General features: G+C 37.0%; 5 protein-coding genes across 10 annotated transcripts in view; 4 read left to right on the forward strand and 1 right to left on the reverse strand.

The window, feature by feature from the left end:
- The window catches only part of LOC116291287 (uncharacterized), a 28,442-nt gene extending 21,429 nt beyond the window's left edge, over positions 1–7,013 (forward strand). For 2 of the 5 annotated variants that reach the window (XM_031698447.2, XM_031698445.2), the window contains 8 exons: positions 612–848; positions 2,780–2,860; positions 3,041–3,243; positions 3,564–3,967; positions 4,297–4,404; positions 4,808–4,947; positions 5,542–5,589; positions 5,875–7,013. In XM_031698447.2, the coding sequence (XP_031554307.2) occupies positions 612–848; positions 2,780–2,860; positions 3,041–3,243; positions 3,564–3,967; positions 4,297–4,404; positions 4,808–4,947; positions 5,542–5,589; positions 5,875–5,981 (1,328 nt within the window). In that variant the 3' untranslated portion in view covers positions 5,982–7,013. The remainder of the gene's footprint in view (positions 1–611; positions 849–2,779; positions 2,861–3,040; positions 3,244–3,563; positions 3,968–4,296; positions 4,405–4,807; positions 4,948–5,541; positions 5,590–5,874) is intronic. The other 3 variants (XM_031698446.2, XM_031698450.2, XM_031698449.2) reach the window with 3 other exon arrangements.
- Positions 7,014–7,881: 868 nt separating this feature from the next.
- Positions 7,882–9,749, forward strand: LOC116291291 (cyclic GMP-AMP synthase-like receptor 1). The gene is made up of 2 exons (XM_031698454.2): positions 7,882–7,996; positions 8,238–9,749. The coding sequence occupies exon 2, from the start codon at positions 8,275–8,277 to the stop codon at positions 9,391–9,393; it is 1,119 nt and encodes a 372-aa protein (XP_031554314.1). The 5' UTR covers positions 7,882–7,996; positions 8,238–8,274; the 3' UTR covers positions 9,394–9,749.
- Positions 9,750–10,787: 1,038 nt separating this feature from the next.
- Positions 10,788–13,688, forward strand: LOC116291308 (protein mab-21-like 2). Its single transcript, XM_031698474.2, has one exon. The coding sequence runs from the start codon at positions 11,441–11,443 to the stop codon at positions 12,854–12,856; it is 1,416 nt and encodes a 471-aa protein (XP_031554334.1). The 5' UTR covers positions 10,788–11,440; the 3' UTR covers positions 12,857–13,688.
- A 1,500-nt stretch (positions 13,689–15,188) lies between these two features.
- LOC116291265 (uncharacterized) lies at positions 15,189–21,872 on the reverse strand. The gene is made up of 10 exons (XM_031698416.2): positions 21,605–21,872; positions 20,889–20,952; positions 20,399–20,464; positions 20,153–20,213; positions 19,960–20,030; positions 18,868–19,754; positions 18,298–18,419; positions 17,972–18,030; positions 17,171–17,257; positions 15,189–16,654 (listed from the first exon to the last, which is right to left on the reverse strand). Exons 1-10 carry the CDS (start codon positions 21,734–21,736, stop codon positions 16,533–16,535), a joined length of 1,671 nt encoding a protein of 556 aa, XP_031554276.1. The 5' UTR covers positions 21,737–21,872; the 3' UTR covers positions 15,189–16,532.
- On the forward strand, positions 21,869–27,030 carry LOC116291266 (uncharacterized). Of its 2 annotated transcripts, XM_031698417.2 has the most exons (14): positions 21,869–22,388; positions 23,006–23,118; positions 23,404–23,499; positions 23,976–24,077; positions 24,174–24,246; positions 24,337–24,394; positions 24,667–24,736; positions 24,850–24,897; positions 25,610–25,714; positions 25,825–25,880; positions 26,129–26,231; positions 26,309–26,404; positions 26,519–26,569; positions 26,681–27,030. In XM_031698417.2, exons 1-14 carry the CDS (start codon positions 22,307–22,309, stop codon positions 26,843–26,845), a joined length of 1,218 nt encoding a protein of 405 aa, XP_031554277.2. In that variant the 5' UTR covers positions 21,869–22,306; the 3' UTR covers positions 26,846–27,030. The 2 variants fall into 2 exon arrangements, with proteins under 2 accessions (XP_031554277.2, XP_031554279.2); XM_031698419.2 differs by lacking the exons at positions 21,869–22,388; positions 23,006–23,118 and having other exon boundaries at positions 23,428–23,543.
- Positions 27,031–27,745: the final 715 nt, after the last annotated feature.

Here is a 27,745-nt window from a genome sequence, read left to right on the forward strand (position 1 = left end):
CCTCAGTTCTCGAGTTATATTTTCATTAGCTTTTAGTCGTCGCTTTCCCGCAGAGAAAGGAAAAACGTTTTATCGATACGAGCGGTTTCGTTGTTGCTATCATTTACAAGCAAGACAAATTTTTTTTCATTCGAAAATTTGAGTTTGTCATCTTTTGATCTGCTTCTTGCGCTTACTAAAAAATCTCCAAAAATGCAAATAAAAATTACTGTTTTTCATTGCCACAATGGCAGTATTGAACTAGCTTTCATCGCTTTCATCCATTTGCACAAAAATTAACTTCGTCGTTTTCAAACGTTTTCCTTCAAATAGTTTTTTTTTCGTTGCGCATTTGATCCTTGAGTGTAGACGCATTAGTAAATATATCGCGCTTTTAACCAAGTATATTTTCGTAAGTGGAGGCTCGTATTCCATGTTGTGACACTTGCTGACATTTGTTAAACCCCTACCGCTGATGCGTACGCATTCCACAGCGGCACCCCAATTACTAATTATCGATCGCTCAGCATTAGCGGCGATTTTGATAGCAATATGCATGTGTTCTAGTGAAGATCTATGGATATTAATAAATCCAATTGAATGTTCTTATAATTCTTTCTCCTTCACATCAGAAATAGTGAAGGCTAGCACACCACCAGAGATTCACATCGACTCATCACCCAGTAGGATAATAGGTGGTGTAAAGGGATTACCGAATGGAATGAGCGCCAATACAAAACAGGACCACGCTGTTGGGAAGAACGCTGATGCTGAAGATAATGAAGTACGAGAGATTCTTTGTAAGACTGTTGAGGCAGTAGAAGTGCTCGTAGAAGTGAATAACAATTCTGAGAAAGACGAAGAGAAAGGTATTTGTTTTATTGTCGTGCGTTATACTCGTTAGACCATGAATATCGTAGGTATATATCAATATCGGCACGCGCGCCATTCACGGTATTCTCTTGGTCAGTTGTTGACGTCTTAATGTACGTTATACTTGTATAGAACATGATCATATTAAGGTATATCTTTTTAGTATAAATACACAGGTGATTATTGAAAATCTCGCGCGCTGATTGGTCGAGAAACTCAGATTATCACACGATAATCACCTCCAGCGATAATCCAAAATGGGGGCCAGCCGCTTTGTTGTTGTTCCTAATTTTAAATGTGTCTTTTATCTTGTTTTTCTTTTTTTGAAAGAATCACCTATGTATTTATACTAAAATGAATTATTCACCTCTGGCTCAGTGAATATCGGGAATAATACCTCAACTTCGTTTCGGTTATTGTTCCCCGATATTCACTTCGCCTTCGGTGAATAATTGTTAAATATTGGCACGCGAGCAATTCATGGTATTCTTTTGGTCAGTGGTTAACGTCTTATTGTACGTTATACTTGCATAGAACATAATCATATTAAGGTATATATTTATATTGGCACGCGTGCAATTCTTGGCATTCTCTTGGTCAGTGGTTAACGTCTTATTGTACGTTATACTTGTATAGAGCATGATCATATTAAGGTATATATTTATATTGGCACGCACTCAATTCATGGCATTCTCTTGGTCAGTGGTTAACGTCTTATTGTACGTTATACTTGTATAGAACATGATCATATTAAGGTATATATTTATATTGGCACGCACTCAATTCATGGCATTCTCTTGTTTTTTAACCGTTCTTACGATTATACTCGGTTCACGACAGTTGTAGTTACATGATTTACGACACGCTTTTGATGATTTTCGTCTTTTATTTTCGTCTTTTATTTTCGTGCATATAAAACGTACTGTGATATAAACGCGGCGGGAGCTTTAGACTGCGGCAAGAGGGAAGCAACCCCAAAACACGAGGCTACTGATGTGCGAGTATGCCTATGTCTTCTGACAAGAGTTCACGTGGTAGCTAGCCAATTAAAGCGCGCGTCGTATCTCAAGCATTTTATCATTTCATAGAGACCATGATAACGGTAATTATATTTAGAGTGGATTTCATATACTGTGAAGCGGCACGGCAAACGGCACCGCAATTTCCATTGAACCAATCGCAGTGCGCAAATTTGTTGTTCAGCCAAGGAAATACGCAGCAACATCACGGTCGGTCACGGCACGGCACGTTCGTACCGTGAGTTTTAACAGTTATACACTTATTTCAATAAAGTTAGTCGACTGAAAAGCTATAAAGCTGAGGCCGACCAGGGTTATGGGTAGATTCATTTTACACGTTCAACGGCTTGATAACTGTTCATGGACTTGCGAATCTCTTACCGGTTACTGTCTCACCTCGTCTGAGCATCATCCAGCTGCAGTTTGCATTAAAAAAGCTTTGTATATATTTGCTTTTTTGATATGAAAAGTTTCCCATGATGCTCAGTGATCTCAGCTTTCTAGATTTTTGGTGACTAACTTTATTGAAATAAGTGTATACAAATTTTGCTCTACACCTGCACACGTGTTATTCGTGGTACCTTTAACTGAATTGCGCGTACTAGTAATTGTATAATCACCAAATGTGATGTGTTTTATTATGATATTAACATCATTACACTTGATAATAAATGTTCAATCACTCACGTAGGACGCATCTCATCTCCACTGCATGACTTACCACAGGGCCCTAGCACTAACGTGTAGTGGGTAGTAGCGTATGTAGTGTACCTTGTAGACGTACCAAAGGACGCATCTCATCTCTACTGCATGACTTACCACAGGGCCCTAGCACTAACGTGTAGTGGTAGTAGCGTATGTAGTGTACCTTGTAGACGTACTAACTGCATGTTTAATCACTCACGTAGGACGCGTCTCATCTCTACTGCATGATTTACGTAAAAGTAGCACAAGTGACTGCAAATCACCATCAACTTCACCGTGGCTTAGTAAGGCACATTTCATATTTCCATTCATATTATAGTCATAACATTACCACTGTATTTAGATATATTATGTGAGCAATATTAGCGGTTGACATTAGGGCATAACACACTGATCTATTAAAACTAAACCAAAACCAAAAGGCGTAATAAGTGGCCAGTGTTAAAAGGTTTGTTTTGTTTTAGCTACAGTTCATTCAAATATGAACGGAAATCTCAGTGACGGAGACAGTACAGGGTACAGCAGTGATGACGAATTCAGATACCCCCCTCAAATGGTCCTCACACCCATTCCAGGCTCCTCTCCCCTTCCTACAGAAGATGACAATAACAACGTTGAGAATCAGTCAGTCAAGCCTCCGCCTCCACTACCGAGGTTTAGTTTCGAGGTAAGCTGGGACTCGTAACTCGCATTTTTACTGGGTTACTGCGCATCAGTTATGAACCGTCTTTCCCCGATCCGATTGAATACCTATTTAGGAAGCCATGTTGATTAGTGGTGATGCGTTCACCTCATATGCACTTTAGGGGGGGCATCGCAAGTGGGTAGTGGTCGGAGTTTTTTTGGCTCTCCCTTTGACGGTTTTTCTCCGGGTTTTCCTGTTTGCTCCTTCTGTAAATCACAACACAATTAATGTCAATTCGATCAGTGAATATAAGCCGTGCCTCTACATTGATTAGTCCATTTATCTTTGTTTTTCTGTTAAAGGAAAACATACACGCACCGTTTTTAAAGCCTCCAGCAACCGCTTCCGTCCTAGCACCGATCAAGCCACGGAAAGTCCCCGAACGTTTACGACTAGACGTCGGCTATAACCCTTCCACAGCCCGATCATTCGAATTTAAACCAGTATCTCCTTCGACGGAATCAACTCTCGCTCCACTAAAAATTACTAAGGTAAAACAACAAACCGCTGTCCCAGTCAAGCAGCAGACTCTTCCCATGATGCAACAGTCAACCCCAAACAGACAGTTAGTCATGTCACCCACCAAATCCCAGCGTACAACATGGTCTGCAAAGAGTAGAGAGGGTAATTCTGATTCCTCAGACGTCACTAGCTTTTGGGCAAGAAAAAAGAAACCAGAATCTTTATTCAAGCCCTCGTCATCTAGGTTTGTATTGAGCGCTATAGAACGAGTTTTAAATTACTGTGTTCCTTGATTACAGACTCACTTGTTCAGGCTTAGCCTCAAATCAGTGTCTAAATATTCAATGGTAAAGCAAACAATATACTGCTTCAACAATACAAACACTTTGATATTCCACGGACCTTGACTGGAACACGTGAATATTTTACACAAAATCGAGATCGAGCAACGGAGAACTTAAAACTGGAGTATTGATTATGAGCTCATCATATATTATTATCTTTCATCATGCTTGAGGATTCAACTAATAGATGCAGCATGTATTTTGCTAATTGGTGTGGGTGCTTTAACAGTTCTAGGTCTAAACAAATGAATCGTTCACTGTCGATCCCCGAGGAGCACCGATCAGGATCGGGTAAAGGCGCCTCAGGATATACCGACGGAACAGATTTCAGGCAACTGTGAGCGTCGTTTAAACGGGACGTTCTCTCTTCGTGGTCATTTTTAATCTTTGCCTCCATGAGAAGGAATATACTCAGTGTTTACAGTCACTTGTTGCCAGTTTTGGCGGGAAATTTCGCGCACGGGTCAGCGGGTGCTCATGTGAGAACATGGTTAAACATGGCCACAAAGTGAGAAGTTTTATGTAACTAACATTATATACTGGTAAATGATTTATAATTTATGAATGTATATCAATTTCCACTATCATAATCATTAACTCGCATGTATATATTTAATAATCATTACATGATAATCATAATATATATTTAAAACATAAAATAAAAATAAAGATATAGTGTAGACATCAGTGAAGGTCAAAAGCATATCATGATGTTTTAGTGACATTATATTTCGTTTTAGTGATTCTGAAAGTGATTTTCGCAAGCAGAAAGACAAGCAGCCACCAGCGAGTATATCAGGAGGGCAAATGCTACCCGCCATAGCTAACGATAAACCTAATCGTGTATCACAAGTACAAGGATCTCTACGGGACCAAATCGGTATGTCCAATACCTCTAGTTGATCCTCCTTGGATTTGTCTTAGGCCTAGGGCCAACGTCGGACTTTCCATGCACCGAACTTAATTACATCAAAGATTGCCGCCTCATTATCACCTGATATCCATTGTTTTTAATGAGTTCGGTGCATGGAAAGTTCGACGTTTGCTCTAGGCCTTACATTCGCAAGCACCTGACTTTTCGCGCCAAAAATGCAAATGAGCACTAGGCGAAAGGTAATCCGAATGCAGTCTTAATGGTATCGTGGAGAATTCAGGGGCAAAGCGAGGTCACAGGAACAGAGGGGGAAGGGGGGCACCCAGAAATAAAAAACAAAACAGAAACAAACATTTTTATTTACTCGATCTTTATGAGGAAATCTGAGCATTTAAACTTTTTTCGTCGAATCTAATACCTAATATTTTACTTTTTCTTTTATATCCCCCCTTTCGTCCACCTCGCTACGTCATTGGAGCCATTTACACTGTAACTTGTTCATCATCAAAATCCTGTAGTGCTACGATAATCGGAAGAGTGGGGAAGTTTAAATACCACTTATGCAATAAAGTTTTTTTCTACTTTTTCTTCCATTCAAAGCAGCAAGATTCAGAAGATCCGTAAAAAAGAAATCTTCAAAAAATAAAAGTACGTAAGTTGTTGTTTAAACGACAAATGATCGCTTAATAGGTGGTCGCTTAATAGAGGCTGGTCCATTATTAGGTGGTCGCTTAATAGAGGCTGGCTTATTAGAGGCTGGTCCATTAATAGGTGGTCGATTAATAGGTGGTCGCTTTATAGAGACTGTCTAGTTAATAGGTGGTCGATTAATAGGTGGTCGCTTAATAAGTGGTCGCTTAATAGGTGGCCGCTTAACATATTCTTTTAGTTTTTTTTTATGTTGTCTTAATCCATTGATGGTTCTTTCACCAGATGTTCATAGTATGGACAGTATGGACGAAGGATATGAAGAAGAATCTAGACCACCAAAAACAAAAGAAAAAAAGAAAATCAGGAAAGTCATGAGTTGGAACACTTGAGGTGAATTAGACCCTATTGAGTCAGTAGTAGAACTGAATGGTCAACAGAATCGTACGCGGGGGAAATATTTTTTGGCAGCCACAAAAGGGAAAGAAATTATGATAGAATGTTTATATTCTGTTCTACTGAAGTTGAATTTCTCTTTCCCAATACCTGTGTAACTGTTGGTCTTCAGCATCAGTAAAGCGAAAGGCTCGGAGCTTAGACTGTTTCGGATTTGCCTCCTTGAAACAAAAAAAACTTGTTTATCTGGTTTTGTTGACGCATACCACGAGGAACGTCAGGCTTGATCGATATCTTGACAAATCATTCTCGGTAAAGATTAGAATATTCTATATTTCCTGAAGTATTTAACTGAATAGGTTATGATATAGTTCGGTTAAGTCTGGAAATAATTATTTTCCATTTCAAACCACGAGTCATTCCCTTGAGTAATTTTTCTTTCTCTGCCTTTCCCTTTTGAGGAGGCGCATTAATAGATGCTTCTGATATATAAAACAGCAAGCAAAGAATAATATCCTCAAGAGAATGACACATGGTTCACATGGAAGTGAGTAAGGTTACGTCGCCAAAACCAAATTGGTCCACAGGGTGGGTTTGTACCCAAGCTGGACCCGAGTGCATCTTGTTTATTGAACCCAACTGCCTATACGAAGCAGTATGGGCAAGGCAACCCTTTAAAGACAGTCCTGGTTCTCGGTTTTAGCCATGGAACGGTTTTGTACAATAAATAACTTGAAACTAAGTAGCAAGGGAATCCTCTTTAACGCGGCCTAAACACTAGCTCTCAAAATGAGAAGTGGAGTTTTTTTCTAATGGAACCAACGGATTGATTGGATTGAACTCAAAGTATCTCGCTCGGCTGATGCGCTTTGCCTCCTCACGGTGCATGCGCAGGCTCGCTCAGGCCATGAAACTTACTTTGGAATATCTAGGGGGGGACCCTTAAAAAAATAATTTACAATAAAGTGATAAACTAGCTGTAAAAACAATTTTAGTATCCCAAATAAATGATAAACTACACTTGAAAAGGATCCAGAAGAAACTTGCTTTAACTTTAAAAATGCTAAAAGAAGAGTCTAAAATTTCTACAAGTATACAGTGACTACGACCGTGTTCCGGGGTTGGAGGGGGGGACTGTAAAGAGTAAATCCTGAGAATGGGTTGGGAGTAAATGGGCATTCTCACCCTTTTATTTAGAGGGAGGGGGGAACCATGCAGTGACCAAAACAAAACATGCATAGCGTCGATAAAACTTGTACTTCCTCTTCAACCTTTTTTCTCGTAGGCAGACTTCGTTGCACTTCCGGTCAGGTTTCTTAAGATACCGGAAGCCGCCGCGCGTCCTTTTTAAGAGGCTTTTCACATTAACAGTGTATCCATGGTAACACATGGTAACGAGGCGAGACGTTTGGCAAATATAATGACAGGTGATTTTAGGATTACGAATTGATTGATATTTATTTCGAGTGCTGAATTTTATGCTTTCTACAGTCATTGTCTACTTTTTATGGATAGAAAAATAAAGTTGCATCAGGTGGGATATGAAAACAATGAAAACAAAGGAAACACGTCAGATGTCAGACAAAATAAAGAATATTAAATTAAGACTTTAAACGCCTCTTCGCTCCATTCACCATCGGGGAAAATAAATTATCCACCGAACGACTTCTTCTTCAATGACATCAATCGAAAAGAAATCATTAAAACCATATTTTCAATAAATCGAATCATGAACTCACAAAGTAAGTCTTCCTAAATTACAGTCTTATTTTTCCTCTTCATTTATTTTGGTTATTCAAAGGTTTTACTGCGGGAAAAATGTTTAATTTATTATTTAGTTTCTTTTTCCAAGATATTCAAAACCAAACGAATATGCAAATGATGGTCTGACTTCACAGAAGACCGTCCATTGTTATTGGGCATAAATTTGACATTATATATGACGATATGGATATCATAACGCTCATGGCTGAGTCCCTTCCAAATTATTGCAGCGTCGTTCTCGCTTAAGGTAATAGTATTATTGTTTGTTTGAGTTTCTCGCTTGTTTTTGGGATTAGTACTATTGTACAGTTTGAGGTCGTTTGTTCTTAATGGAAGTCTTTAACGATGTTTTCTTTCGTTCGTATGGCGAATAACACTAAACCATTGGCTACAACTAATAATACAGGATGGGCTGATTCATGGTTTGAGGTTTCACTTATTTGTTTCACATTAATATTACTAATTATACCAATCTTTCGCTTTTATAGTTAGTCCACCTTGGACCCGAGACAGTCAAAGAAGAAAATGATGTCAGACCATGCAGCCTTAAAGTCATCACTGGATTCGTTTTGGAAGACGAATTCGAAGAGTCATCCCACCACTGAAGAGACAATATTTCGTGTTATGAAGTCATTACTAGATCCTATTCTAGTTAAACTACCAGACAGAGACCCAGTACTCGATTTCGACCCTCTAGAGTCATCAAAGTTCTATCAAGGAAAGACAAGTGATGTGTTCGAAGTGTTGTTGTGTTTGAAGAACTTTGACTCGAGTGAGCTAGGACTTGCTATTGAAGATGGTAAATCCCCTGCGGGCTTTGCTGTGCCGAAACTTACAGACAAGAGGACTGTTTGGGATGATTTTTGTATTCGAAGTAATTCTGGAAAAAAGTATGTATCTTCAAGAATATTCTCTGAGAAATTACTAGGTCATCTAAAATGGTTGATGACACAAGAAATAGCGGCCGATGCACAGATGAATGAATTCATGATCAAAATCAATGAACATTTGAGTGACAACACGGTGACCTTTAGTCTGAGTTCGCCGACTCAAGAGGTTTATAGTGTACATGTTTTTCCTACGATTCCTTGCCGCGATAGGTGGACTTTTGGCGCCAAAATGTGGCAAACAGAAGAATCTCATTGGCCGACAAAAGCCATGAAACACGAATGCATGGAACAAGGATTTTATTTGGTGGGAAGACAAGCTCCAACAAAATCTCCTTGCCAATGGCAAATTGCCTTTCTAGAACAGATGAAGAAGTTCTTGGAAGACAACAATGGATGTAGGAATGAATGCCTTGCTATTCTTAAGCTTATTCTGCATAGTTCGCCACAGTTGCAAAAAGGTGTGAGGCAGTACCACTTGGAAACCATTATTTTGAATTTGTACAAAAAATATCCTAAGCCTAGTTTTTGGACTGATGATAAGTTCATTCCCAGGTTCCTTGATGCTGTCCATGACTTACAAGATTGTATTGAGCAAAGAAAACTTCATGACTTTATTCATCTTGACTTGAATTTGATGAAAGAACTCGATAAAGCGACAGCAGAAAGCTGCAAAATGCAGATTAAGATTCTCTTGGAGGAACCAGAGAAATTTTTCAGTGCTCTTGATTTGGAGCAAACTGATACTTCTCTTTAAAAGAATGGCGTGCTATTACTAACTTGTTCTCTCACATTTTGGATAGAATTGCGCACTGCACGTCCAACTGAAGTCTACTCAAAGCTACTCACAAGCAAGCACAACTGTCATCCCTTAACTTTTTTTTTTTTTTTTTTTTTTTTTTTGCGTCTTGGATGGATTTTCTCACTATCGTTACCTGTTTTCATAGATTCCAATCACTTTGAAAACAAAAAAGTCCGACAAAAATTGGAACAAGTGCTATCTAGAAGGTTCATTGAAAGACGCATCTGCACTGATGTGTCGTCTGGCTTTGCGCGACTTGTAAGCACTTAATCATTGTATGAATATACATGAAAATAATCCATTTACATCAACCCCATATGTTTCCGTTCGGCAATTTAAAGACGTCTCGCTTACCTTAAAATGAAAAGTGATTCTGAAAGGACTAGCTTGTCGATCACGTGACTCGCCTTTGGCTTCACAGTGAAGAATATAGAGGAGGTTAATGGACCGTACGCCCTAAATATTTGTTACAAATGCTTATTATATCACGAACAATCGTACATTCCTGAGAGTATCTATTTCAAAATTTTCTATAGGAAGATTATACCCGAACCGAACCCCACCCCCACCCCCCATCCACGTGCACCCCAGGTGCTTCTGGCCTTGGTGACTCCAAACCTCACATTAATCCTAGATTCGCTCCGGCATCCAGTATTAATTTGACCATGATATTCAGCTTCAAAAATCATTGGATATTTTATATATTTCTCATAGAATAGATATTGAATCATCAGTACCCAATATAATATAGTTTTATAAATAGTTTAAGGAATAGTTTTATATTGTTATGAGTCAGAACCAAAAAATAACAATACTTTATTCAATGGTTAATTGTTGTAGTTTCTTAATAAGGTATATTGGAATTGAAAGAAAATACCGTAAATTCAAACAAAACAATTTGTATTTGTACAGAAAAAGGTGTATTAGCTACTGTAAGTAAGACATGTTTTTAGCCTGAATTTGTCAGCCAAGTATACGTCGTTATATTTACCGTTTTTCTAGCTCATTTGGCGTTTCACCATCGGTTGCACAAGATAGAACCCTTTTTGAAAAAGCTTTTACAAAAAAAAAAAAAAAAAAAAAAAAAGGTCTAAAGACAAGACTTCTTGTATTTTGATTGATTTAGAAAAAAGATAGTCGTTATTTATTCCTCTCGCGGAACTAGAACTAATGGCCATTGCTAGAAACCAATAGCACATTTAGATCATTGATCGAGATATTTGTAACTCAAAGCAAAAACACTTCAAAGGGGGAAGTGCATTTGTAAATACATGACTAGCCGGACGACGCCAAGGGCCTTATACGTAATCACCTTAAAGATTGGAAGGAATTTAACTTTTTAGCCATTTAATATCTGGATGTTTACATCTAAAGAGGAAAATGGTTTTTACTCAAGGTTTTGCTTGTATGTTTTCCTGTTGAAAATATATGATGCCAAGCGAGTATAAGACTGGTCGCGTTCGTGATACTCTACACTTCATCTAAGACTAAATCATATAAGAAGACGGGAATGTAAAAAGGAAAACAAAAAAAAAAATCTTCGCATTCATTTTTCCCCTGAGGAAAAGGAAAACAGTATCAGTACTAAGACTACAGGATTAATCAATTACTGAAAGTACCAAATTTTTCTCTCCATTGTTTAATTTTACCTTGAAAGGCTCACCGCAGTTATTCGATCAAGAACGACGAGGATCGTGGTTGGTTGGTTTACACACAAGAGGATTAAAGTTTTCTTCACCACAATGAATGGATAAAGAGTTCTGTTTTAGTTTCTAATGGTAGTCGGTGATTTGCAGACTGATTGTGCCCACGTTCACTATCAGCTTCAGTTGAAGTGAACTGACTGCATGATTTGGGTTTAGATTTTCAACTACGTGGCTTAGATGAAAAATCTCGGTGTCTGTCAAAGTAGCTAAGTCGGTTTAGGTTGCCATCAAGGGATGAAATCACTGCGACAAGACTAAAAAGAACCCAGGCATATGGTTTGGCCTGAGGATCCAAAATGTATAAATGTTTCAAAGTTACAAGTGTAAATGAGTCTAAGAATGCTGTTAAAGCGAGGTGTAAAATACGCTACCAAGAAAAGGACTTTTCCAGCATCACGGCCGCTCCTGTAGGCAGAGACAACCAAGGGCTTTCACTGATGTCATTATCCTCGCATAACGCTATGGCAGGGCAATCCACCGATCTTGCCCAGAGAAAAGAGGTTATCCTTGATAGCACCTGGGTGAGCATTCCCCGACTGGGAATACGCCTCGAGAATGAGAATCTCCTCACTGCGCTTAGACAATTTTATAACACAAAAGTTCAACAAAGACGAAGGAATTTCCATCAAGTAATGAGTCAAATAGAACATAAAGTCAACGATATTCTCGACTACGTCGAAAGTGTTAACACAGATTTAAGGTTCAGACGCATGAGCCCTGCTTCATATTATGAGATTAAAGCCTACAACGAGATCGACGTTTTCCTAATCCTCGAGAGACTCTCCCCTGTGGATATAACAGTCGAGGAGCTCGGTGACCCACAAGGCTATGCGCGCATACGAATTCCAACCTCGTGTTCAATGGAATTCAAAAAATGCTTCAGCTCGTTTCTCGTCCACTCAACGTCTGGCACGCAGTACCTCTCCTCTATTAGCATTGGTGGGAAGTTTAAAGGTCTTGTTCAATGGTGTTTTGAAGATCTTCCTTCGTCATGGCGACAAACTTTCCCAAGTTGTAAGTTAAATTCTCAAGCGTATCAAGTTGGTAAGAATATAATGAAAAGGGAATCAAGTAAAAGATATGAGACAACGCAAAAAAAAGTAAGTTTTGGGGAAATCAGTGCAACTGTCGCCAGCAGAGAAACCTTTTCTACCATCATTAATCTTATTCCTGTAGTTGAGTGTTCTTCTTTATGGCCACTTTGCTCCAGTTGGCTTAAATGTACTCCCCCCGCATGGCCTGACCCAACAACAATGAAATCTATTGTCGACAAGGGAGTACACTTGGTTGCCATGCCAACGGATAAGGGTGCTCAAGACGTATGGGATATCAGGTTTCTCAATGCACGACGGGTATTAATCGGTGGTTACGATGACAACGACATGAAGCGAAGATGTTTACAGATGGTTAAGGTGCTTTGTGAAAGCGAAGTTGGTTTTGCAAGTTTTTTTCTGCCGAGACATTTGGAGCACGTCTTCCTGCAGCAGAGTCAACTTCAACCAAGAAAAGAAGACTGGGTCGAGGCAAAGCTAACCGAGAGGTTCCTGGAACTACTCGTTATGCTTTATGATTGCTTAAGGACAAGAAACATCCCAAACTTTTTCGTTCCTGAAGTCAATTTGTTTTCTGAAATGAGCACAGTTGTTTCAGAGCAACTTAGTAGGAAGGTGTTGGGCATTATCAATGACCCTATCAAATACTTGGTTAGATAGATGTTAATTGTAGGTAAATTATTTTCTGGAGCAACCATGACACTTAATTTGTTGTGGGAAAATTTAAAACTTCCTTGTTGGACGCTGTTGAAACCTTGCATACTACGGTGGCCCATAAGGGACATGCAGCAAGCTAGACGAGTTGCTGCATGTTACGCCTATACACTGCTGCATGTTAAACTATAAGCACTGCGCGCGCAGTTTACTGATTGTGACTGAGTTTAAACTTATTTTAATTTTCGACGATTTCTCACTAAAACAAATTGTAATGGAATTGCTCTATTCACTATAACGTCACATCAAAACAATCTATTTTTTAAACGCAGAGGATCATGGTCGTCCGAGGGGGTCAGATCAACGCAAACTCACCGAAAATTGTTCTAAAACCCGTATCAATCCACGAAGAGAAGTAGAATAGCCAGCAAACGCTCAGAATATTTTTTTAGTACATATTAACACAAATATCTGAAAACAAGGCCATTTTAGATTAAACTGTTTCGCTAGGAGCAAATTTTGTTGAATTTTCTATTGGATTTGGCGATTCTATCCCCCACATAAACAAGCAGTGACGTCATAGTGAAATAGGGCAATTAAAGTATTCTATCATCGTAGAGAAATCAGTCTGAGGTCACTGTTGGTGGTACTTAGAAAAGTTGCTCATGATTGCAGACTTACCGCTCTCTTTTTCTTGAAGAGGCGTGAAAAGAAATGAGCTCTTATAGTTATTCTAGGTAACTCCTATCATTCTTCTGTAAATATACTTATATTTAGTTTATACTTTCTCCTTATTGTAATCTGTGGTACAAATAAAGCACGTTGTTGTTGTTGTTGAGTGGGGTTGGGTACTTATTTGTGTGTGGGGACTGGAAAATGCCAGCTTCATTGGGTAGACATGCAGTCACAGTACCATATAAACAAAAATAATAATTCTGAATCTTAGCAAAAAGCTAGGAATTAAGTAGTCAGTCTTTGTAAAAAAATGTCGCTGCCAAATTCAAGATATAATATGCTGTAAAAATGAAAATAAAAAATCTGAATACGGTGGGGATCGAACCAACTATAAAAATTTAAAAAAAAACCGATTCAACTTTGCCATACCCCCGAGACATCCGCAGAGCTGAGGCGGCGTATGGACTTCGGACCTGACGGCGATTAAATCCTTCTGCCCTTGGGTGTACGAATTACGCAAGAAAATGTTCTAGCCGAAGCATCAGGGGAGAGACCAGCCGGCCCCCAGACCATATCGGCTAATCCCTTGCATCTCTGCCACGCACGGAATCGGTTGAAAATGCAATGTTAAAAAGTCTAGTCTATTTGCATTGTTTTAAACAGCTATTGTTATGCTGATTCGTCTGGAAACGTGGCCCAGTGGAAAAAACTTGGGTTTCGATGACAGCGAGTCAAGTCCGAGTGAGTGAAGTTAGTACCTGGATGGGTGACCTAAAGACTTGTCTAAATAAAATAACTCAAATTTTTTGCAAGCTTCTTTTTTTGTAACTTTCAATCAAGTACTGTTATTTTGTCCCCCAGATCGAGCTGCATTTCAAAGTGCTGCAAGGGGTCTTTTTATATTATTTCATAGTATTCTTTATATAGGGTTTTTATATTGTAAAGCGCATTGAGATCTTTTTGGAATGTGCTAAGATTATTATTAACTATTATTTTTATTATTACTATTATTATTATTATTATTATTTATTATTTATTATTGCGGCATGCCTCTTATGGTCCACCGTAGTATACAACGGTCAGCCCCAAGATAAGTTTCAGGGGGCGTATACAGAATTCAGTCATCGAACTTCATGAATCGAACATCGAACCCAATAGACCTTATTCGTGGTGTGACAATGTTTTCCCAATTCAGTGTGACAAACCTCCAGAGGATTCATTTTCTTTTGTTTTTACTCTTCGAAAAATTCATGAGTATCCTAAAGGATACGAAAAGAATAACAATAATATACCGACGAGTTTCAAAACAATAGCTCTTCATTCCCCCAGAGGTTTGTCGCGCTGAATTGGGAAAACATTGTCACACCACGAATAAGGTCTATTGAATCAATGGATAACTAGATGATCATTTGGTCGGCTCATGTGAAGTTCGACGTTTGACATGAGCCTAAGTCTCCCTCGCAACCATTCTGAGTGTTGTCACGCAATGCTATCTACAGCTTTAAGTGACAACACTAATAATGGCTTCAGGGGAGACTTTTCGCTTCTCAAATTCTAATGGAGTTCAAGGGGTGATTAGATTTGTACCTAAGCTAGACAAGCACTGATCTTGTTTAACAGCAAGGGAACTGAACCAAACTACAGAATACTCCAAAGAATGCAGTTGTGAGGTAATGTAATGATTTATTGACCATTTATAGTTTTGAAATACATTGCATTTTTTCAATGTAAGATTACAAGTGTGACTTTATTATCCAAGGCCAACCAAAAAAATTTGTATGAAAACTTGTCTGGTTGGCCTTGCTTGGTGTAGTCCCACTGTATATTGCTTTGGTAACACACCAAATAATATATAAAATGTAGCTATTCTGTGATTTAAATACAAAAAGTGTGAACTCTAGAACCACAAGTCTAGAATAAGACAATAGGCCTTTCTCACACAGCAGCCATATTAGCTGGAAAAATAGATTTTTGCCCATCCAGTCTCACATTGATTTGCTTCAGGATGAATGGGCAGAAGCAAAGGCTTTAATTCTCAATACATGTATATGGACTATTGAACACCCTGGATACATTCTAGTTACACAATAGTTGGCATACCATGGATTATCCCACAAGTCATTTGTATAATCTTTGTGTACTCACAAGTCCTCAAGCAGGTGTGCTACAAGAAAAGACAAGTGGGATATTCCATGGTGTATCATTGGAAAGCATTATATAATATTATACACCACGCAAGTGTGATTTTACTTGGCTAATGAAACGATGTTGTATATTGTATCTAGGGTCCTGGCTAAACTAGGAAACATGTTTCCAAAAATATTCATTTGTTTCCTAAGGTGGCTCAACTGTCATGAAACAGTGTAACATTGTTTCCACTTGGCAACGAAACAAAATGTTTCTTGGAAGCAAAATTGGTTGTGTGTAGCAATGTTTTTCACATGGTTGAACTGGGAACAATTAGAAAGCATGCAAATGGTAATCTGTCATGTTTCTGGAAATGTTTCCTCATTTAGCCAGGGAGTAATGCTTGAAGTAAAACGAAAAATGGAACAAGTGTCTACTATCATGTATTCAGCTTACGATTCTTTCATGGGCCAAATAGAATCACTCTGTCATTCATATTTTGTGATTCACTAGTGAATATGTTTTGTAATCGGCTGTATAATACATGTAATTGGATGAAGATTTTGAGTAAATATTGGAATCAATGTGCTAGCTTAAAATACTTTCCTATTGACAGGAAGTGTTAAGAATAATTACCTATCATAAAGATAATAACTCTTGATAACAAAACAATTTCAATTGAACAATTCAACAATTTTAATATACGAACTCATTGAACTGAATTCATTTGTTAATTTTCATTCAGTTTGGAAAAATTCTAGATATTTTCTTATGCAATTTAGGTTATGATACTAAGTGCACTTTTCTTGGATTATTTCATTTTATTTCTTGGAAAAAATTATTTGGGAAATAGATTTGTTTTTAGTGTAACTTGATTACATCATCTAGACTTCCTTTGACACATTTTAAGAAGAGCATCAAAATCCATCTCCTCAGTCTTGGATTGAGATGATGCAACATCACCATTAATTTGCTTTTCTTCCAAATAACTTGTGTTGGAGTCTGTTATGACAAAAAGAAAATGGTTAAGAAATATAGTCTAGATGCTTTGTTTATCTGAGAGTTCTCTGACATTTCTCAGCTAAAATAATAATCTAAGTAAGAGAAAACAGTTGCAAAGTATTCTTAAAGAGACCTTCGAGTGAGTGATTGAAAACATCCTATGGCACATGATGTTTAGAGAGGGCTTCTCTGCTTTCTACTGTACTTTACAGCCAAATGCTGAGGTAAGTATTATTATTACACATTTAGGGTTGATATCCATGTGATAAAGCCACGAAAAAAAAAAAAAAATCAGTGAATTGATGTGATATCACTTCACGGTAAACTCGAAACTGTAAATTTTGTCATTTTATCGACCCTAAATGTGTAATGAAAAAATTATTACATGATAAGAGCCTGATATCATTTTTATTCACTCGTTTCCATACCACATCACTGACTTGCTTGCAGACTCACTCGTTTGCGATATGATATGGAAATTTGTGAATAAAAATGATATCAATAATCTCTACTCACCAAAATCCACATAGCTGCCACCACAGAATTTTCGTCTTCCTCCAAAACATATGTCCAGGTGTTTTAAATCTGGATCTTTATTTCCTTCTATAGAAAGACAAATGCAACACCTGCATTAGTGTTTGATATCCAATTTCTTCATAAAGGAAAGAGTACAGACAGTAGAGTGCAGCCAAACACTATTAATATCTATGAAACAGCAAAAATTTCATGCAAATTCCATTGTTTTCTATTGTTTAGTCAGCACTATTTTGTACTATTTAGTAATTAGTGTTTCACGGATTAATTGTTTGCACTCTATTATTTTTTTATTATTATTATTATTATTATTATTATTATTATTATTATTATTATACAGCTTCTCATTAATCCCATATAGGTAACTGTCCAATTATTTTCTTAATTGGACAGGTCTTGTCAATATGGGATTAATTAGGCAGCTATATAATTAATAGGTAATGGGATTTCATTCTCCCCAATCAAGAAATAATTAGACTCAAAAAATTCCTCTGACTGCCAAATTTTGTCAGTCCTTGGAATTTTCCTTGCCTCGTCCAATTATTTCTTAATAATTGGACAGCATGGAGTCCTATTACATATACTTATTTATTATTAAAGCATCAAGACAAAATCATACTAATTTTTCACGTCATGTTTTTTCAGTATTCAGGAAATAAAAAGTCCTAAGCAACTATATAATCATACTGCTTAGAGTTTCTCAATGCCCTGTACATGTGAATGAGCTGTGTGTCATGGGAACTACTTCAGATGTTACAGCACAACACACCATTAACTACTTACTTTCTATTGCCTCAAGGGCAGATGATGAATCTACAAATGTCACAAATGAATAATTATCCCTAAAAACACAATTATATGATAGGGTATTAGAGACATTGTAGGTCATCCTTACAAGATAAATACAGCTTTAATGAGTTGAGGAAATATCTTTTTATTTTGAAGATAGATTCAAGTGCAATGTCATTTATATAAAGGCGATTTTTCTTGCAATTTTCAACATACTTTTTGGAAATGTTTTGCCCCCCCCAATTAAAACACAAAAAGTATATTATAGATATTATGATTATTATAAAGGTATAAGAACAGAAAGAAATGGGATTTCTTACCCATCATTTCTGTAATGCACAGTGACTTTCTGAATTGGTCCATATTCTCTGAACCTCCTCCATATATCATTTTTCGACATTGACTCCTCAATGTTGCCAATATAGACTATTTTTCGCTTTTCCTACAAGACAACAGTAATTCTTTTATAAGTAAACTGTATCTTAGTTTTGCTTAAAATATTCCAATTTGATGTTCCAATCATGTACAACTTTTTTTGTTGTATACTAATAATATTATGGCTAATATCAATAACGTTGAAGCCAATTTTCCAGATAAATCATAATTATATAGCCCTTTAGCTGTAAAGGTTTCCCATTTCTGGTCTACCATGTGTCATTCTCTTGAAAAGAAAGTTGTATATATATTCATGTGTCTTCTTATAAATGCACAACGGTAAACAAAGAAATGATACTCTAGGGAATGACAATTGTTCTGAACAGCAAAAAAAAATATATATATATATAGTAGATGGGCTGAAATCATAAGGGCTGCCTATAAAATAGTTATAAATGTACTGTAAATCAAAGTCGATGTCAAAATGTAGGTTTGTAACCCTGCTGCATACTTACAGTAGCAGTTTCCTTGAAACTCCTGTCCAGCTTGAAGTTCTTTTTGCGCTCCATTTCAATGTCATAAACGGGAGCTTTTTGGATACAGTTTTCTTTCTTGCTTTCTGCATCTTTTCTTCTCTGTTGTTCATAATTTAAGGTACAACTTCTAGATTTACCACTTGTGCTATGATTGTCATCTGAATCACTAGAGCTACTATGTGACCTGTGCCTTCTTTTGTGATGATTTTCTCTGCGCCCTAGTTTCCTTGAAGGGTACTGCCTTATTTCCCCATCACTTTCATCTTCAGATGTTGACCAATAACACTCATCTCTTGTATAATATTTTTTTCTCTTGTAGTCATAATAATCTTTCTCATCATTATCATCATCATCATCTGAACTGTAGCATCTTTTCGATTTTTTATAGCCATCATCATTAACTCTTTTGTCAACTGTAGAACCCGTGCTAGATTTTGGGATTTTTTTCTCTTTTTCTTGTAAAAATTGGAGAGAGCTTGTCTTTTGTTCTGAGTCACAATTTGTTGTCGGTTCTTCACCAACATTTTTATTACCATGATAGAAGTCATTCTTACTTTTACTGGAAACATTCTGCCTAGTTATACGATGCATTTCAGTTTTATTTTTTATATTGTTCATAATTGTGGCATTACTGGGAGCTTTGCGATTTGATGTAACCTTCTCCATGGAGGTACCAATTATTGTATTTCTGTCCTGCTTTTTACTCTCATTCACTGTCCCGGTGGGCGAAGTGGGAGGGACATTCCTTTTATCACGTGTTGTAACTGGAGTTGAGGGAACTATAGGTATAACTATAGGTATAACTATATACTTGGCTGCTGAAGGAATGCTTTGATTGGAGGGTGGACTCACTGGTGGAGTTAGACCTGTTAATTTATAAACATTTTTCTCAGTATTTATGGTTGAATAAATTTTTACTACTTATCGATTAATTATAAATTATTAAATCAAGATTGATAATTTAATTGCTTATTGATAGACAGCTACATGAGTTTGCTAAGATAAGATAATTTCGCATGTTAGTATCACGTAAACATGGATTATGGGTGATATATAGCCATTAGTACTAACCTATTGGTGATGATTCGCAAGGTTTCTTGTTAGCATTCAATGCTTCAGTCAAATTGCAACTCTTCTTATGGCTGTTGGAACAATTTGAAAAGTTGAATGTACATGTAAGAAGATACCAAATATCAATGGTCGTAAACAAGAAACATTTTTATTTGTCAACACCCAAACAGTAACTATATTTTGATCTACACACCTCGGAGATGACACTGGAGTAAGAGCAACAGATGAATCCTTGATCTTATTGGCAGTACCATCTGAAAAACAGGCAAAAATCAAATCATTTATATATTTATAAATACTCCATTTTACAGTACTGTTCAGTGAGCAAGAATAATAGTTCCAAGTGGAGGCAGGAGTTTCTGCACATAGAAAAACTATAGTTCACTATGCATGCTTTATATGCTAATAATATACATACTAATGTCAGAGTATTACTTACTTTGGTTCAGTTCATACTCAAGAAACTTATCCAGTAGACTGCTAACATCACAGGCCTCAATACAAGCTATAAATAACAATAATCAGAAGAATGGATAACATTTAATAATCATTTAGGTTAGTAGCAATGTTAAATGTCCTTGTTAAATGTTATGGACTTTAAAACCACAAGTTATTTGGCGCTGGTAGGAAAGGGGATTGAGGGAGATAGGTTTGCATATCACTATTTCCAAATTATTTAATTTAAATTTGGTAGAGAAAATTGTCTTAGGCCCCTTGCACCATGCAGGACATAACAATAGGTTTCCAACTCTCAGGAGATTGAAATTCTTTTGTTTTGCCCTCCAAATTGAGCTTCTTCACAACCCATGCAAGGAGTCTATTCTTGAGGGCACTGCTGCTGAAATTTGAAGGACACAGCTAAAAGTAATCAATTCACAGGCTTCTACAGACACACAAGGCTGCCACCCTATAATATTCCTAAAGCATACCTGGTATCTCTGGCTTTTGAAGAGGTCTTGTGCTAATAACTGGCTTCTGCACTAGATTTGTATTCTTCAATAAAAGGAAAAGAATTTCAGTACATCAATATACATCCTGATATGCTTTAATCATTTATTCATTCATTCATTTATCTCTAACAAGGTACAACAAATATAAACTAACAAAATTTGTATAATATAGATAACATCAATAATGGGTAATAAATTATTAATATTAGAATATTAATTTGAAAATGTAATAATAATTTATGATACTTATTAATAAAATTTAAGAATTGAACAAGTTGGCCATAAAATAATTGTTTTATTTGACGTAACTTGCCCTCCGAAACTATTTCTATAAAATAAAAGATTTCGGGTATAAAACAGCAAATACGAATAAATAGTATACAAATAAACCTTATAACGAAAACAATGCATTTAAAAGTCTATGATAAGCTTACAGCCTCTTTAGCCTTTGGGTAATCTTAAATCAATAAATCTTACTCATTTGTATAACTTATCAGTAATCTTAGACAATCAGTTGTTAGTAGTTTATCAAGGTTAGTAGTTAGCGTAAAAAGGCTTCCGAAACCCATTTTTCCGTCGCCATTTTGATTACTAGTATTTATGTCCACGTGGGCACTTGTACATGTAAGCATTGACTTTACTGTAACTATTACTAGATATACAAAGAAAATAATCGCATAAATGTTCAAAATCACCTGTTTTAAAGGAAGAAAAGATGGTTTTTTGCTTTCCAAACTCATCTTTTTATCCCCATGCGATTCAACGTGGTTCGATTTTAACGGTACTGTTGAAGCATGGCACGAAACACTCGCCACCAAACTCTGCATACCTATTCTTTGATTATATCTAAACCTTTCAGTAGTTTCTATATTGTCTGTCCTACAATGGATAAGATATTATATGGTCGTATTTCTCGTCAACTATGTCTAACACTCGACTCGAAGGGAAGCATGTTGCACAATCGTGACGTCACTTTACCACGAGATACACAGGCAACCCAAATACAGGTGGGTCGACAAGCACATCATTCCAAGCACAAGCACATCTTTCCACATAAAGATTCTCAAATCAAAAACTTATCAGGAAAACTCACTAAGGGATCGCGTTGGGTGATTACTGCTTTATTCGCGCATCCACCATTACGCCTTAATGCTTAGGGTGCCATCCATGAAAGGTTGGGCTCCCTGTGTCCCTTTCAGCGGTGCACCGCAAATGCAAGATGGCGGTGGACGAGTTGGAAATGCATTCTTTACCTTCTGATTTTCCAATGTTCAAGTAACTAAAACCATGGAATTCAAATATAGACCACAACTTATAACCTACAGACCATCTCTTTTTCATGATAATATTGAAACAAAGGAGGAACAGTGTTAATTTCTAGTGAAGTGTTGGTAGGCATGTTGATTGCTTGGCGAAGAGGCTTACAAATATTGTCGTTGAGCCAAAAAATCCTTGGTTTACCAGCTAAATTTGGCCCAGGTAAGACATTTAGTCATACTTGTACCTTCTTCATAAAGGAATTGTTTTGTATTTTAGTAGTGAAATGAAGTTACATAACATACCACAGGGAGCCCAATTAAAGCGCAAATAACTAGACTTAGCTGTTAAATCCAAAAGGATGATGAGGATGAGGATGATCGTAATGATGATCACTATGATACTAGTGACATTAATTTTGATGATGATGAAGACTGATGGTGATTACATTGTCGTCATATCTCCTGGGACCTATTACCCTTTATGCTCTTTACCATTTCCAAGGATATGAGCTGCATCATATAGCTAATTAGGAATGTGGAGGGCACAAAATAACAGCTGGTCACCAGGCAATGTCCAGCCAGAATATTGGAAGTTGTTCATTCAAATCTTTGTCTTGGCAGTCATTTTGACCAGTATATACAGTAACGTATAGCCAGAAACGAGGTATAATGAAGCTAAAACTAATTTGGCTGGGCATCATGTCTGGCAAATGCCCAGCATTTATTTTAAGCCCTAATATATAAAGAAAGTTATCTTCTTATTACATTTCTAAATAAAGTTCTTAAAAGGTGCTGCTAGCGCTCTCACTCATTATATTTTTCTGGATCTGTTTTCAGAGCTCTTCTTACCAAGATTATTGTCCAACAAATACCATAAAGTATTGGATCAGCATATTCAAAATATCTTACAACAGCATGACACTATTAACCAAAGATTATCCTCACCTGAGGTTTGTATTGAAGAAATAGTTATGAAACACGCGGGGATTGGCAGAACACGAGAGAAGTGTTAGGAGAAGCACAACGCGTAGCGGAGTGCTTCTCAACACTTCTCAAGACTAATGACATTGCATGAGATTTTATTATCTAATTCAATCAAATGCCTGAAACACAGTACAAACATTACTTTGACTTGGCCATGCCAAGTTCACAGCATTCAATCCTGGTGCTTTTATTAGCAATCATCCTTGTGCCTTGAGCAAAATGGTTTCATCTCTTAAAAATTCTTTTCACAGAAACTTTCTCCAACTGAGCTCAAAGATCTTTCCAAAACACAAGCAGAAATATCTCCACTGGTAAAATTATTCAAAGAAACTCGAAGAAAGAAGAAGGTAGTTGATGCATTGGTGTAAGATTTTGGCAGTCGATAGACAAAGTATATATTACTATATTACATGTACTGCAGTCAGTAAATATAATATACCCATGAAATAGATTGCTAGCTAACTAATTACTAACTTTGTGCTATTAGTTGCCCAAGTCTAATTATTAGTTAAAGAAATAGGTGAGTTGTGACGGGTAAACTAGTGCACGTGTGCTACTCAAGGGTGTGCATTTTAAAATATTTTCAAACACACTCACAAAAACTGAAACAATATTTTATTGTATATGCTTTTCCTTCGTATAATTTTACATGTTCGCATTTTCGTATCTATTCATTTGCGTATTGAGTTGTTACTCTAGTAAACGCCCGAGCCTTTGTCATGCCTCACTGAATTTCTATGTATTTACTAAAAGGCTAACTATCTCCTATTTCATCTTAACTATTTCACGGGTATATTATTTGCACTCTATTCTATTTGCCAAGGATTTGGAAGAACTGAAAAGTTTTGTACAAGAAGGTGGAGAACTGGGAGAAATGGCAGAACTTGAGCAAAGGGAGTTAATCAAGGAAATTGAGAAATCAGAGGTAATTATACCAGAGTTTAGAGGCACTTTCTGTACCATAGTACCATATGTGTATCATCAAATGATTGATCATAATATGCATTATGCCTCTTTACAGGAGGAAATAGTAAAGGCTCTTATTCCTAAAGATGAGGCTGATGAAAATGATGCTATCCTGGAAGTCAGAGCTGGTAACTTTTATAGCTTGAATTTCATGAATTAATTTGGAAGAGCATGCATAATTGTCATGGTTTATAATTATTTTTCCCTGCACTTTTCAGGAGCAGGAGGCCATGAAGCTTCTCTCTTTGCTTTCCAGATCTTTACTATGTACCAAAGGTTAGGAAAAGAATTAAAACATATACTAAGAATGAAGCTTTGAAAAATATGAAATGCAAAGATCATTGGCTATAATGATGTTTTATGCTTGGCAATGATGACTTATTATTAAGTGATGATGATGATGATGATGATGATGATGATGATATTTGTTGGTGCTGATGATGATTTAATTTTGATATTATTAGTGATATATTGTTAAGGTTATTCACTCCTGACACAAAATGCCCCATACAAACTCATAAACACTTGCTTTCTTTGACGTCATTTAGGTTTGCTTCCTACCACAATTGGAAAATAAATGTGATAAACATAAGTACAAACGACAGTGGGGGATACAAGGCAAGTAACACTATTGTGGCAGGCTGTATATTTATGTCATATTTCAGCTACAGCTGTATGGTGCAATTGATAGCAACACACCTAACAAAGTATAATGTAATCTTTTTCTGCAGGATGCTTCAGCCAGCATTTCAGGAGCTGGAGTCTTTGGGAAAATGAAAGTAAGAAACTGTTATCAAACATTAAATTATGGCAAGTGTAATTTCTTTTTACATGAGACTTTGTGTTGCAGAAAATCTTTTTATGTATGGTAGGGCATCAGTAAAGGGTTGCGTGATAATGAAAGTGTAGTCGGTCAGTAAGTAGTGGGCCAACCGCTCATTGACACCTCACCATACAGTGTGGGTTGATCACAACAGCCTTTCCCCTTATCTAACATTATAATTATTATGTATGTTAATAAAAATATACAAAGAAGCACAGCATTTTCACTATAGAGCTTTTTCACTTACGAGAAGGCAGCCATATTGGTGAACCAAACAATAGGAACTTTCTGCACACTTATTGCATAAAAATAGTAATCTTATTCTCAGCGATCTCCCCAGTGCTATATAGATGAGGATGGGAGTCTGCAGTCGCGAATCCAGAATGAACAGCGAATACAAATAAGGGGGGGGGGGGGGGGGAAATACGTCAACTGCATAGGGATACAAGAGAGACTGCTTGCCTACAACTTGCTCAGTGCAGCCTTCAATCTCCAAGTATGTTGGTTGGTGTGATCTCATCTCTTATATTATGCTTGGTGAGACTGCTGACAATAGAGCTCAATTCCAAGAGGATAGAAAATGTATTGTTTTGATACACCAACATGGCTGCTTTGATGTCACAAATCTGTGAATTGGTGAAATTTCACAAGGCCTTTCTCTTGTTTAGTTTGAAGTTGGAACTCATCGTGTCCAGCGAGTACCTGTCACAGAATCTATGGGAAGAGTACACACTAGTACAATGACAGTTGCTGTTCTGCCACAGCCTAAAGAAGTAGGTTCCTGCTCAAATGGTTGATAAACAAAGAAATTATGTTGTTTGCTTAAATCGTATTTAGATTCCATTCATTTTTCTTGTTTAATTTTGGCAAATTATCCCAACAGATTGACATTTCCATCAACCCAAGTGACCTCAAAGTTGAAACATTCCGTGCTTCTGGGTAAGATCAATTTTCTATAATTTCATAATAATCATAATAGTAAATGATTATATCATATAATACTAGCAACCCCCAATAAAGTGTTGGTGCCGTGTCAGCTAACCAGATGCCAACATTCTAAAACCAATTACTGACAATGATTCTGTGGTCGTATTTACCCTTTTTTACAGTCAATACTAAATCTGTGTATCTTCTAGAATTAGAGTTTTTTTAAAAATAATTTAGTGTAAGAACTTTCTTCGTCACAGTGCAGGAGGCCAGCATGTTAACAAGACAGACAGCGCTGTGCGCATAACTCATCTTCCATCTGGTATGGTTGTTAGTTCCCAAGCAGAACGCTCACAATTTAAGGTAATTAATGTTAATACTTTTCCTTTGGATCCTTTCAAATTCTCAAATTTGTAATTTAAATGTTTTCTACTTCCCAGAACAAAGCATATGCTTTACAAGTTTTAAGATCTCGTTTGTATGATATACGAAGACAACAAGCTGTATCTGAACAGGACCAAACTCGTAGATCACAGGTAGGATAATATTTAGGAAATGACTGTTTTTCACTGGCACATTTTTCACTACATGGGACTGTGGCATTAAATAATGGGATAATTTGAGTTTTAATTTTATTTATTATTTTACAGATTGGCACTGCTGAAAGGTCTGAGAAAATAAGAACTTACAACTTTCCACAGGTATTTTAGTTATTAATATTATAATTCATAATTATTGTTGTTGTTGTTGTTGTCTATCTGGGAAATATAGCAAGTCAACACATGCCTATATACATACTTTTTATCTAACAGGATCGTGTAACAGATCATCGGATGGGTTTAAGCTTACATGGAGTAGAGGAATTCCTTAAAGGTGAGGATAAGCTGGAGGACATGATAAATGCTTTACGAACACAAAGTGAGTCTGAAGCAATGCAGAACTTAATTGATAAATATTCAACTACAGCAAAAAGCTGACATCAAATACATGACAATACAAGATTACTACAATATCTGTCAAATTTAATTTTGCCACTTTTTATGACTGTATATGTTGCATTATGTAATCTTATATGTACACATATGACGTATGCATATATCCGGTTATCAATGTAACCTTTGTTAGTCATTACTGAGTCTTGATTAAAGCTCGTGTACTGCTATACACATGTGTGATTACTCCTGCTAGAAGTAACTAACCAACACGATATTGGAACATGGTGGCAGCCTAAGGAAAAGAACATGGGAAAAGACGATCAACCTTCGACTTCTTCGACATCAAGTCTGCCTGGAATACCGAATATTCATGGCATTCACCCGCCAGCACAATTAGACACAAAGCAAAACATCGCCGAGAACTGGAAGACGTTTAAACAATCATGGGAGAACTACTCAGTGATAATGAACATCGACAAGCAGCCTGAAGCTTACAAAGTCGCTCTGTTCCTCCACTGCATTGGAACAGAAGCAGTGAAGATCTATAATGGCCTACCGTTCGAGACTCCGGAAGAGAAGGGTACGTTAACTAATATTATTGCGAAGTTCAACCAGTTCACGATCGGAGAGATGAACGAAACATACGAACGCTATGTATTTAATAGTCGAAATCAAAAGCCTAATGAATCGATCGACGCGTACGTAACGCATCTACGCACATTAGCTCAGTCATGTAACTTCTGCGAATGCATGAGAGACACGCTGATACGCGACCGCATCGTGTTCGGCGTAAACAACACAGCAACGAGAAAAAAGCTCCTTCAGCAACGAAAGTTAACTTTGAACGCTTGCATAGACATATGTCGCAGCACAGAGTCAACTTCTACACAACTTAAAGCTATGGCAGATAGAAAAGTAGAAGAAGTTCATGTTTTGAGTCAC

Source organism: Actinia tenebrosa, unplaced genomic scaffold (assembly GCF_029948245.1).
Source record: "Actinia tenebrosa isolate PJP-AT-01 unplaced genomic scaffold, QUT_ActTen_1.0 PGA_scaffold12__29_contigs__length_12842862, whole genome shotgun sequence".
NCBI classification, from domain to species: Eukaryota; Metazoa; Cnidaria; class Anthozoa; order Actiniaria; family Actiniidae; genus Actinia; species Actinia tenebrosa.